Source organism: Zophobas morio, unplaced genomic scaffold, assembly GCF_036711695.1.
Source record: "Zophobas morio isolate AGI-343-1 ecotype UQ-CSIRO unplaced genomic scaffold, CSIRO_AGI_Zmor_V1 ptg000023l, whole genome shotgun sequence".
NCBI lineage: Eukaryota > Metazoa > Arthropoda > Insecta > Coleoptera > Tenebrionidae > Zophobas > Zophobas morio.
Genome location: NW_026972128.1, coordinates 9,013,843 through 9,026,877, shown reverse-complemented (window position 1 = coordinate 9,026,877; position 13,035 = coordinate 9,013,843). Strand labels below are relative to the sequence as shown.

The following is a 13,035-nucleotide window of genomic DNA, read 5'->3' as shown; positions in this document are numbered from 1 at the left end:
GACGTAGGGGTTGCGGGGATGTTAATTATGTAAAGCCATTTTATAGAGGTTAACAGTTATCACAAAATAACCTTCCACAATTTTTTTTACTAGCTTTGTCTTTCTTGGTAGCGTCATCAAAATTCCAAAAACTGAAAATAATAATAGTAATAATAATACCCAAACAACATCTGTATACAATACCACAGGGCCCCACTTTGTAAATTTCCTGGTGAACCCCCATGTCCTCAATCCGACATTAGTTGAACATGATATTTCATTATCTGCACATTGGGCCACATTTAAAAATTCTTCCAGGATGTGAACACCGAATGACGAAAAAATGTAGCCCAGGTTTTCATGTTAAAATATCCAATAGACTATTTATCCTCTGATACTCCAGAACACCATGAAATTTACATTCACACCAAAACCAAATTTTAGAACCTTTTGGAAACTACTTTTTCTTAAACTTCATGTTTACAAGGAAAACAAAATTCTTAATCGCTGCCTTCATGCCAAGTGAATTCTTCTGTAATTCCTCAATTCAGCCCTAATTGTCGCCTTCATTCCTACTCTGAGAAAGTCAGGAAACAGTTCTTTATTTTAAAACGCTTCTATAGTTACATCATTCACGTTTCATTGACATACCATAAATTTGCTGCCGCCGTTACGGAAGTGATGTTCTGACTTAAGTTGATTTCTGTTATGTCGGTACGATATTATAATTTATAATCTTACTGGATCACATCACAACATTTCACGTGCAACTAAATTGTACGTGTTCAAACTAATTTATTATGGTATGATAAACCAATGTAATTCTCATAAGGGCGTATACGCGGACAATAATATTCTTTATCAAGAAAAAATGAAAAATCAAAATTTTATAAAGTACACCATCATTAAAATTAAGTACCATATCACACATCACATAAATAATTTATTAAACAGTCAAAAAATCATTTACATTATATTATTGCAGGAAAATTACTTAATGGAGCAAAGTTGTTTAAAAACAGAATTTTTTCCCGTTGCTTAAGTTTTATTTCTTGTCTTCGACTAATTTAAATTTACGCTTAATTTAATTTGGAATTTAGATGGTTGTGATGCTATAAATAAGTTCGTTCTTGGGAACAAAACCATTAACTTAATGTGTCAACTAAATTATTTTTAAATTCACCTTTCACGTCAGCTGAAAATTTATGAAAATTGTAGATCAGCAATAGTGAAGTGCAACTCATTCATATCCGTGTTATTTTTTATATAATAAATGAATAAATAAAGGAAAACTGTAACTGTCATAAATATTTATTTAACAAGGGCACAAACACTGGTTCACATACTTCAAAGTAATTTCTTTCGAGGGATGGTGCGAGTATAATGATAAGAAACACTGAATTAAAGTATTTTTTAATATACCTATGTAGATAACTTAACTGTCGCTAGTTTTATCCACAGCATATTTTGGCACCATTTTCTGATGTACGGCCACATGGCAATATTTTTGTTTTGTTGACAGTTCCATACAATGTTTATTTCACACAATTGTTTATGCAACAAGTAGTCATTTTTTACTTCTTTACGTCTTATTATATTATTATAGTAGTTGGTCTTAACAGGCGTGGATTGAAAAAATTCAAATATAGAAACTGATAATACAAAAGTCAAAACAGTAATGACTATTAGATCCTAAAACCAACATTCGACGAATATTGCCGGTGATGATTGCAGGTAACTTTCCATCAGCTTTGAGAATATTAAACGTAGATCATATTTGATTTTTTACAATGTAATATGTAGGTATGGAAGATGTTAAGCTCAAATAAATTTAACAATGTACAATGGCAAATATTCTTTGAGGTTAAAAACAGTCTTTGTACGTCACAAATACAGGATTTTTGCTTCTAAATTCGCCTACTTGTCCAATAAAACACCGCTTGTCGAATTAGTATCATAAATAAGTATTGTATGATTACATTTGAAATAACCCATTCCAAATCAATCAACAACACAATAATAAAAAATTTAAAACCTGTGCAGGCAATAAATTTTGATAAGATGATCAATCATTTTACTTGGTATTTTCAGAAGATTTTTTAATCTTAACTAAAAAGGTTTCGAAAAATACTGTTAATAAGAGGTGTCAAAAACCCAGACTAAGTTTACTTATTTCTTTATATTTGTATAAGAATATAATTATAATAAGCTTCAGCTTATCACAGAAATATAGTGATGTGTTGAACAAACTTTTTAGTTCCCGAGCGTAATAAGCTGTGCATGCAGCTAATGGTTGCTTTCATATTTCTCGACGTGTCATCACCCCTAGAATATGAAAAATTAGGTCCCCCGTTTCTGTTTGTCGTCTTTGTCTGTCTGTAATATGTAGGTAATAATAATATATAACAACTTACGTATAACTTTAGCATCTTGATTATAAGATGCAACTTTTCCGCTTTACAATAAAGATCATTGTGGTTGCGGCATTCAAGCAATTCATTTCAAATTAACTCTGTAATCTAATAGTTACTGCTGGAAATTTGTAACGAAAGATACATAAGATTTATCACATAATGGGCGCAATATTAAAATGAAATCTTCCATGATTATGACTTTAGCATGTTGTTAATTTCTGTGTTCTATAAAATTCTGTCGATATTGGCCGTGCTGCTAGAAGATCAATAAGCAGTGAAATAAAATTGCTATAAATTTTGATGGCTGTTATTTCAATTTCGTAAATTTTAACTCCTATCACTAAAAAAAATTAATCAAAGCGCAATGATCCGCTAAGAAGCACTGAAGTAAAAACAGAATTGCATTACATTAAAAGTATTTTCTAAATGACTGCTTTACGGATGTGGATTACCCAGAGTAAAAACGGATTAATCAAATTTTGCAATTTATCTCAGAAATTACAAATAATGACTTAATTTTTAAATGTTAAATGTTCCTGCTTGGAGCTTTGTCATTTCATTTCTTAATATTTTATTTGCAGCACCCTTACATCCACTCTGTCTCAGTACACTAAAAGAAAAGATTTCTCAGAACCAATAAACAGTTTTTAATTTTTTACTTGCGAGTTTTATAAAAAAAAAATTAACAAAGCCACAGAGTTCAAAATTTGATAACCCAAGTTGAATATTTAAAACGAATTTTGATGCTGCTGTAAGAACATCAGAAAACCTTCCAAATAGTAACCAATAATGTCAATTTAAATCATTATTAAAAAAATGAAGAAACTGGTGTTGGCTTTCCGTTCAAAATTGCTGTTGGTATTTCTACTTTGTATAAATATCATCTTTTAAAACTAGCTAACGGTGTTCGACGTGATTAACGTACATGTCACTCATGAAGCAGAATTACCAACCCACAAGCGCTTAATAAAACAATCGAAGCATCCGACACTGGTGGACGGGAACAAAGCGTTTACGTCAAGAATCATACGACAGACTGGCAAATGATTTTAAATAAATGTAACCCACGTATGAAGGTTTTTAGTAAATCCGATTTTAGATACAGTAACATGTTAACACGACAGCCAAAAGACAGTTGTGTTTAAATTCAACACTTGTAACATTTTGTTTTCCAAAATTTCACGGTCAGATCGGCATTTGTAATATTTCTTGTAAATTTACGTAAAGTTCTGAAATAAAGTGTACCGTACAGAACAGTAATGAAAATTTCACAATGACAAAAACTTTATGACCGTCGTAAATAAAATGCATATCAAATACATTTGCTCGGAACGCCATTTTCAACATAGTTGACAGAGTTATTGGAGTTTGTTTGAATAAGTTGTTTTTTTTTATTTTATGGCACTGTTGGATAAATTCTAAACATTGTACTTCGTTTTGTCTTATCCTTTCCCATGGGAATTTGTTTTATCGTTTGTGCTGAATTGCTTTAAAAATATATGTGATTGTTTCCAACGAGCCATAAATTATGTTATTGTAAAGGATAAAAATGCTTTATGGCTTCAGCTTTGGCTGTAGCTAGAAAGAAAAAGTCAAGTCTTGTGTGTCATTTAATGGTTTATTTATTTATTATCTTTTTTATTGTTTAATAATATTGCTATCAATCACTAACCAAAAGTTCCGTATTTACCCGTGTGAAATTTTTTTACACAATATTAAATTCGTTCAAATTCTGTCAAAAACAAAACACCAGGAGCGCCAAAGTTCTTATCTCTTAAAAAAACCATAAACGGCCCCAATATTTCCTTAAGCAAAATTTCGACTCGTTCAGTATTTGTGGTGTTTTCGAGGCGAGGTATTACTCAAAAATTTTAAATTTGATTTTTGCAGTTGTTTTTCACGGAGTAAAATTTGCGATGGGTTATGTTTATTAAAATCTATAAAAGTCGGTAATTCTTGGAAAAAACCTCTTGGGGAATTTCTTGGAAATATCGAACTACTCTGTTCTTGGAATTCGCGGACTCGGAGATGAATCGCCGAGGGGTCGGGAGGGTGTGTAAGCTATTGAAACCAGTCTTAACAAGTGTACAGAATCGGAAGTATGTACGTCTTCGATTGTTAATTAATTCGATAAATTTTGAGTGATTTTAGAACAAAATTGTTTTGGTTTTTGGTGGATGACGGGTTAAAGTCATGTTTAAACAGTTTTTGAAAAGATATTTTTGTTTTCTGGTGGATAAAGTGTTAGTGTAGTTCGTGATAGAAAAGAGTACGTATACTTTGACCAGAACTCTTGTGCGGATAACCATCCACCGTTGTAAACTTGTCTACTTACCCTGAGTAAAATTTTCATTACGGTCCATCTTCACAAACCTCCTCCCAGCCATTTCGACTGCGGCAAGTTTATACTAAACGCAAACATTTAGTGCGTTTATGGCTTCACACCATTTTAACTAACATTATAATTCAGTAGGCCGTCACACCCGTATGTCTTAAATCCGCTTATTGATACCTACCTGAAAATACACAGGGCGATATTGGGTTTCGCACTTACCCACAACTGGATCTTTGGAATTTTATGACGAGTCGGCTGTAAAGTACTTTAAACGTCAAAGCCATAAACGCACTAAATGTTTGCGTCTAGTATACAAGAGTCTTTAGTTAAGTCCTCATAACAATTAGTGGAATAGACGCCTGAGGCAGACTGCGCACAAGAGTTCTGGTCAAAGTATACCTACCAGGATTTTTGGAGGTTCTGTTAGTGGTGAGTTTGTACCTACTGCCTGTGTTTTATTGCGGTTTCTAAAATTACGTCACATTAACAATTAAAAAGGGAAATTATATGGATTTCACCATGTTCAAACTTGTTTTCTTTTACTCTATCTGTTTTCCCGTATTTTTAATAGATATGACAAGTAAATGCTTTAATATATATCTCAATTGTCGTTTTTTAAATTGATTGACGTAAACTAATTATCTCATGTTTTGAATATTTTGACGATCCATTGCATATTTTGTCGGTTTGAGCATAGGGTGTATAATTGTCTATGTTTTACTTTATCGGTTGAAAAAAAAAAATCGAAACTATTTCTTTTCCTAAAATCCGAAGTTAAGCCTGCTGTTGTCATAGTCACCACTACTTATGATTTCCGTTTAGGGAAAATCTAAGAACATCTGAAGATCTATTAAAGTTTTTCTGGTATTTTTCTAAATAAATGTACCTGAAAATTTGTTTGAAACTGTGTACATTAGCCAGTTTGATTTATAAGGATGGTATGTCTTAAGTCATAAAAGTTTAACTAGGTACATGTCGACTGCGCATACAGTATTTCATATCTGATATTGGCAAGTATTTTAAGTAATTTATTCATAATTAGATATTGAACAAGACGGTGGTAGAAAGTTTTGTGAAAAATGTCCAAAATGAAAACAACTTTAATAAATTCATGGATAAAAGATTAACCTGAACTTATTTTAACTGACGAAAATATTTTCTGTAAAGCATGTGGGAAAACGATAAGTGTTTTTATCTTGAAATAAAAGAATACTAATTTTATTTTTAATCACAATATGTTTCAACGCAGCTTCACAAAAGGAAGTGTTAAATTCACTACAAATCAAAACCGCAAATTTCCTTTAAAAAATCTCTTGCCCTTACTTCAAAGAAAAACGAACAGCAAGTATTTAATTCAGATTTACCTAAAGCGATGCTTAAAAAGTTGCAAGATTTTTATTGTTTCAAAGCATCTTCAAAAAAATGTTGTAAAAATGTTGTACCGGATGAAAGTATTCTGAGTAAAAATTATGTACCAGGTATTTCCAATGAGATAATTTCTGACATTAAAGAAATAGTAAAAAAACAATTTATATACAGTTATTTATATAGTGGACAAAACTTCTGATGCTTGTGGGCTTATATTGCCATTCTACTGGTAGTTTATTTAAATGATAAAGGACTAGTAAATCTTATTTAATTGTGTACAAACAATTGAAAAAAAAAAAACATCTGACTGTATTAAGATTTATAAATGAAACTTTCATGAATTTCTTCTTCCTGATGTTTTCCAGCACAGAAGATTTTAGTTATGTTACAATTTAAACTTCTATATCCTAATTTGAATCACGTTACATTTTTGACTCACCGATTAAAATGACTTGCTCAATAAATTAGGCAATAATTTCCAACTGTAAATTATGTTAAAAGATATTTGTAATGTCACCTTTGAGGGTGCAAATATCTAAAGACAAGTTGCCACCACTTGAACAAATGCAAAATTTGATTTTAATTAGAATTTTCAAATGAGAACTGCAGTGCTATCCAATGTGTCATCAAATTTTCAAAAAACTTTTCTTTGCTGAACATATTAGCAGTGTCGGATTGTGCCGCCACGCAAGGACACCGGGAATTTTAATTAATTAATAATTATTCATATTTTTCACATTTGCAAGATATTCAATTACAAATGCAATAAAAAATATAACAGACACATAAAAACAATATAATATGTACTTAAATATTAAATAAGAACATCTTTTTACTTTCAGAGCGTATACTGAGTACGAAACAACAGGTCCCCCGTTTCCGTCTGTATGTCTGTCTGCCGTCTGTCCAGATTTTTATTAGAGAGATAATCTGAACAAGTTGTTAAATTTTATGTGTATTACGAATATCTTGTAGATGATCAAAATTTGGCTAATCATTCCTATCAACAATTTGTTGACGTCATCTTCAAAATTTACAATAGTAAATATTATTTAAATTTTACAAAATAAGATACTCCTGCACATGTGGTTTATGAACCCCTGTTGAATTTTTATCCTAAACATGCAGATTTTTGGAGAAAAAAAATCAAAATGACAACATCTTGCAATTTAACTTTGAAAGTGCTCTGAAATTTTGGAAACATTTTAGGTTATCGTAAGCATGGTAAATCGTTAATGATTTTTTTTCGTTTATGCCCCTCTAGAACAATAATGACATGATTTTACAATTTTGCCGATTTAATTTATATTTACCAAAAATAATTATTGGTGATTCCAAAAGCATTGTTCATTATTTCAAATCCAATTCGCATCTCAATGACTCAGGTTTAAGGATTGGATTATCGGACGTTTCAACCCACATTTTTTTTTCATTTATAAGCGTTTATTTACGTTATTTTAAGGTACTTTATCATGTTTTTAAGCAAACAGGCCAATTTTGGCGTTGAAGTTTTTTATTGCTTTTTTATAAAATAAAAAAGCCAATTTTCGTCATAAAGTTTTTTTAATGCATTTTTTTAACATTTCACTACATTTTTAAGGTTATTTTTTAAAAAATTGATTTCTAAAGATTTTGAAAAATGATAAAGCACCTTATAATAAATTAAAAAACAAAATGTGGGGTGATACGTAGAACCATTTTACTTACTACTAATTTGTCCCTGTTTTTTTTTTGATGTTATATATTTTTTAGGATTTCATAGGTACCTACTCCTGCATGTGTGATTTATGCATCCGTGTCGAGTTGTCACGGTAGACATCTCGATTTTTGGGGAAAAAATCAAAATTGTAACATTTTACAACTTAACTTTGAAATTGTAAAACCAAATATTTTAAAAACTTACAAGTTTTTTAAGATTATCGTCAGAATAGTAAATCGTTTATCAAAATTTTTTCGTTTATGGCCTCCTCAAAAATCTTAAATTAAAAAAAAAATTACATAATGCATGTACCCTAGACATCGAGCTTTTTGGGAAAAAATTCAAAATTTGATTTAACAATTTAATTTGAAAATTGCAAAAACGAATGTACCTACTGAAATATTACAAACGTTTCAGAGTTATATGAAAGATGATAAATCGTTAATCGAAATTTATTCGTTTAAAGCCTTCCCAAAAAAAAAATAACCATCTTAGTATTCTGGCGACCAAATGTTCTTTAAATTTTATAAAATAAAGTAATTTTGAAATTGCAAAAACCGAATGCTGTGAAATCGTGGAAATATTTATTTTAAGATCATTTGAAACATGGTAAATCGTTAGTCAAAATTTGTCCGTCATTTTACATTTTTGCTGAATTTACGAGTCTTTTTGGGAAAAAACTGAGCATGAATTAATCAATCAGTCCTTTCCTCTGCGTTGAGGACACAAAATCAACCAAATTCCATTTTCTTTTAATCGTTGATGTTTTTGTTAGGAGTCGAATTCGGTCGAACTATAAACATAAACAGTCGAAGTTAAGCATATTATACTGAGAAATTGAAATTGCCTACACTTTTTCCCGTTAGTTATCTGCTTTAAATATATTTCATATTTAAAGACGTAAGCGTTGCGGGGATGTTAATAATAATAATAATTTTATCATTTTTTAAAGAAGGGGAATTTATCGGACCATACTTCAAAAGCGAGGGAAACTCTGTCAAAATCACTTTTCACATTTTTTTAGGTTTGTAGTGACTTGGTAGTGTCATCAAAATTACAAAAACAACATAATTTTTCCAAAACGCCAATGTAGCCAACAAAACTGAAAATAATAATAGTAATAATAATACCCAAACAACATCTGTATGCAATATCACAAGGCCCCACTTTGTAAATTTCCCAGTGGACTCTCATGTCCTCATTTCGACACTGCATATTAGCATTTATTAATGCGAATTATCAATTTGTTTTGGCGACGATTACAAAACTAAAAACAGAATGCATACCCTTAACCAAGTCTGTGCATTTACCTAATTAAAAATTTTCAAAGCAATACTTCGAATATTTCAGGAAAAATAGGCGATTCTATAAATAAAAAATTAAAAGAGGTAATTAATAAAAATGCTGGTTGCATATGTGCATAAAACTGTGTATATTTAACAAAAATTGGGTATATTTCAAAGAAATTTTGTGCATATAAATCCGCTCTTTAAATAACTTTTAACTATAATTTTTTGTTTTATTTTTATACTTTGGCGCCTCTTCCAAATTTCACCCCTCGTCCTAGTCTCTCTTTGGAAAAAAACTGGTCAATTCTGGGATTTATTGAAGATTCGAAACACCTGAAAATTACCTGATATATTGATATAGATATTTAAATTAAAAAATATAATGGGCTGTGCGGGTGACCGATTTACTGTGGTCAAGAACAATCTACCTTTTTAAACGAATTTTTAGATGTAATCATTGCTCTACTGCCTTGACTGATTCTCTCTTTCTACATCTACGTATTTGTATCTTTTTCTAACAGGAGTCCCGAAAACTTTCGTGAAAATTGTTGTGTACTGACCAAGGATAAGGGTCTTGGGAGTTCTCTGGTAGGTACTATGTGTTTTGAAATGGGAGCGGCTCACTAATCTCGATGAACGACGGTACACAATAATATAAATTCCGTATCGGGCGTTTTATGACTGGATCTGGTTATAAAACAACACCGGCCTCTTTGAAGGAATCTGAGATCGTGTAATTATTTTTGTGGCATATAACACAGACGGATCGTTCTATATTCGTCACGGATTTGCATACACAGACGTAAAATTGAAATTGCATTTTGTATTAAAGGTAAACTTATCCGCAAGGTTAAAGTTTAATATAAAAGTTATTCTTATGTTATGTGCTTGTCGTCACGTTCATGAGTTATGGTCCTACACGCTTCAGGGATCATAATGGATAGCCAACCTTCCTTGGACACTTTTTTATTATTTCGGCCATTCGTTCATAACAAAGTTTGATACACCTATCTATTATACATTATACAATCTTAATTATATAAATAAAAATTTACAATCAAAGACACTCATCATCATCTACTTCCATTTTTGAATCTTCATTTACATTACTTTTTTCAGTTATGGGATCTGAAAGGTTTTCATCTTTATTTTCTTCTGGGATTGCTTCACCATCCCAGTTCTCTCCCTGAGTACTTTGTTCATCACTAACACGAACTTCCTCAGTTCCATTACTTGGTTCCTCTAAAATAGGATTCTTTTCTTCATTTGAAGCCTCATGGAACATGTCTGTGTCCCCATCTTCATGCTTTTCTTCTAACGTGGTATCTAAGTCACCGTTTTCCTCAGTTTTGTCAGTTTCCTCACGAATTTCGCCTTCATCTTTCGGTTCTTTGTTCTTTCTTAATTCAAAATTCTTTTTCATTCTTTCTTCTATATGTTGCAGCTCATCAAATACTTCCTGCCTCTTTTTATCAATCATTTCTAAAATAAAAATAGGTATTGCAAAAATAAATCACTTGAAACACAAACTTACTCTCAATGTCTGCTTTACACGTTTCCAGCAATGCTTTACTTGCATCATTCATTTTTCGTGGTAGAAAATGTATATGTGGTTTAGCCTTTGTCTGTATGAAATTCATCCTTGGTTTTTGCCTTTCCTCCCAAGCTGCATATTCCTTCATCCTCATCATTTTTAACTCTATCATTTTTATTTCCGCTTGTTTCTTTTTTCTGTTAAAGAATAGCTCTTGCCGCTCCTTTTTAATTTCCTCTTTTTCTTTGATTTCATGTTCTTCGATTTTTTTCTCCAGTTGCGCCCTTTTCTCTTCCTAACGAAACGCAGTTATAACCACGATAATCAAAATTTCATAAGACACTTACCTTCTGTTTTAGTTTAGTCTCCTCCTGTTGGAACTTCTGCAACGTACCCAACAACGCCCCAAACATTCTCCTGTTTCGTGCTTTTGATTTCTCATCCTTACTTTGTGCTGCTAGTGCTTCCTGTCGACTTGGTAACTCTTTAGGTGTAACAATAACCTTGCTGATCATTTGTTTTTGTGGTTGTTGGTGCAGATCTTCTTCATAGTGATTCGGTCGCTCTGACAAACGCTTAAATACAGAAACTCCGCTGGTCCTCCTTTTGTTGGGTGGTTCATCGTTTTCGTGGTTGAAGTTTCGGGTGCGTCCAACCCTTATACGGTTTCTGTCCTCTGGTTGTACCCCCCTTTTGAGGTTCGCTCGTGGAGGTAAATCTGACGGATCTCTGCCTATTAACCTCTTTATATTTTCGTCCACACCTTTCAAGCTGTTTTTCGCTTGTTCCAATTCGGATTGTAGAGTTCCAAACGATTTTAAAATTTCTGTGCCCATTTTTATTTAATAAATCGATTTGAAGTTACAAACACTAACCTGTCATGATGCTTACATCAAATGTCACCTGTCAATGCAGATGAATTGGTAGCATTGACGACGCCACTTTTGAAATGATGTTTACTCTTTTTGATACCAATAAAAATTTTCAAAGAATTATAGTGGGTCTTACAGTTTGTGTAATTAAGGAATCATTATTAGAATTTGGATTAAACAACATGCGGATTTAATTAATCCGTTCAATAGTACCAACATCACAAATACTTTAGCGCACTTTATTTTTAGATCAGCTTACAGTAAAAATGTTTAAACTTAAATATATTTTAAACTTAACAAACCAAAGACGATTAGAAATTAACTACATCAGAATGTCAACCTACTATGGTACACGTCTTTGTACAATAAGTTTAAAGCCGTCATTATTACACCAGGTTCTCTTTTTCCATGTGGATCAAACAACATTGTGTTTTCCACAGAGCTTATAGCTTTAAATATCACGCCTCGTAATGGTTTAAAATTAGAATTTACTAACAAGTCTGTATTTTCTACGTTTTCTTCAACTTCTTTTATTTTTCTAGATGGAGGAATTAATTGTGGAGGTCCCTGAGGTGGTTCTTTTTTGGGAGGAAATTCTTCAGGGTGTTTGACTTTCGTTGTTCCACCCCTGTCTAAACAAATAAAAACCATTTTAAAAAACTCAAATCTACTAATAAAATACATACTAGAATATCCTAGCTGTCTAGTCAATTCTCGAATATGAGCTCCTTGTTCCTCTGTTTGTATAAACAAATCCCTTAAAGAATCTTTCAAGTCCTGTATCTCTTTTAATCGAGCTTCTTCTTTTGCAGCTTCTTTTTTCGAACTCCTATAATTAACAAAAAGCAAACATAAACGCTCCATACTTTGTGAATACTGTACCAATTTATGTATTTTTATAACAGTTCTTTAGTTCCACTCCCAATATTATGGTTACAAACAAGTGAAAATATCTTAGACCTACATTTTGCTTTAGTTGAAAAAATTGGATGCAATTGTACAAACCTGTTATACTCTAATACTAAAATCCCTGCAGCAATGGCAAATATGACTGTTTCTCCTAATAAATTTGCACCTAATTCTATAGAAGCAGCTTCATTTAATACTGTAAGGTTCACCGGTTGTCCTAGATGCAAAAGCCACATTTTTGTCTTGGTTTCGCACCAGTTATAAACTAAAATATGCACTTGATTACTATTTTGTAAACTGGTTACCGAACTTACATTGTGCAGGAGGTAGACAGACATATTTTCTAAAAACTGGTGAACTCTTCGCCCCCTGTTTAACAGCGTTTGCGATGGGTTTACTTATTTGTTTTATTAGAAGGGCTCCGAGTTTTGCTACAGGAAATACGTGTACTACCATTTTTAACAACTACTTTATTCTATAAGAAAAAGGGACACCAAGGACACATCCAAACGTCAAATCAATCCGATCAGTCAGCTGTCATGATGTAACGTGTTAATAATTTGGGGTTATTAGGTGACATATTAATACCAACTCTGCAGATTGTAACTACGTCATTAAAAACAACTAAATTCAAAT

The 13,035-nt window shown here is 31.8% G+C and overlaps 2 protein-coding genes across 2 annotated transcripts; both read right to left on the bottom strand.

Moving 5' to 3' along the window:
• Positions 1 to 10,034: 10,034 nt before the first annotated feature.
• On the bottom strand, positions 10,035 to 11,520 carry LOC135133974 (pinin-like). The gene is made up of 3 exons (XM_064062541.1): positions 10,966 to 11,520; positions 10,619 to 10,913; positions 10,035 to 10,566 (listed from the first exon to the last, which is right to left on the bottom strand). Exons 1-3 carry the CDS (start codon positions 11,452 to 11,454, stop codon positions 10,142 to 10,144), a joined length of 1,209 nt encoding a protein of 402 aa, XP_063918611.1. The 5' UTR covers positions 11,455 to 11,520; the 3' UTR covers positions 10,035 to 10,141.
• Positions 11,521 to 11,713: 193 nt separating this feature from the next.
• LOC135134184 (optic atrophy 3 protein homolog) lies at positions 11,714 to 12,955 on the bottom strand. Its single transcript, XM_064062810.1, has 4 exons — positions 12,714 to 12,955; positions 12,496 to 12,664; positions 12,177 to 12,319; positions 11,714 to 12,122 (listed from the first exon to the last, which is right to left on the bottom strand). The coding sequence occupies exons 1-4, from the start codon at positions 12,853 to 12,855 to the stop codon at positions 11,818 to 11,820; spliced, it is 759 nt and encodes a 252-aa protein (XP_063918880.1). The 5' UTR covers positions 12,856 to 12,955; the 3' UTR covers positions 11,714 to 11,817.
• Between the last annotated feature and the right edge of the window lie 80 nt (positions 12,956 to 13,035).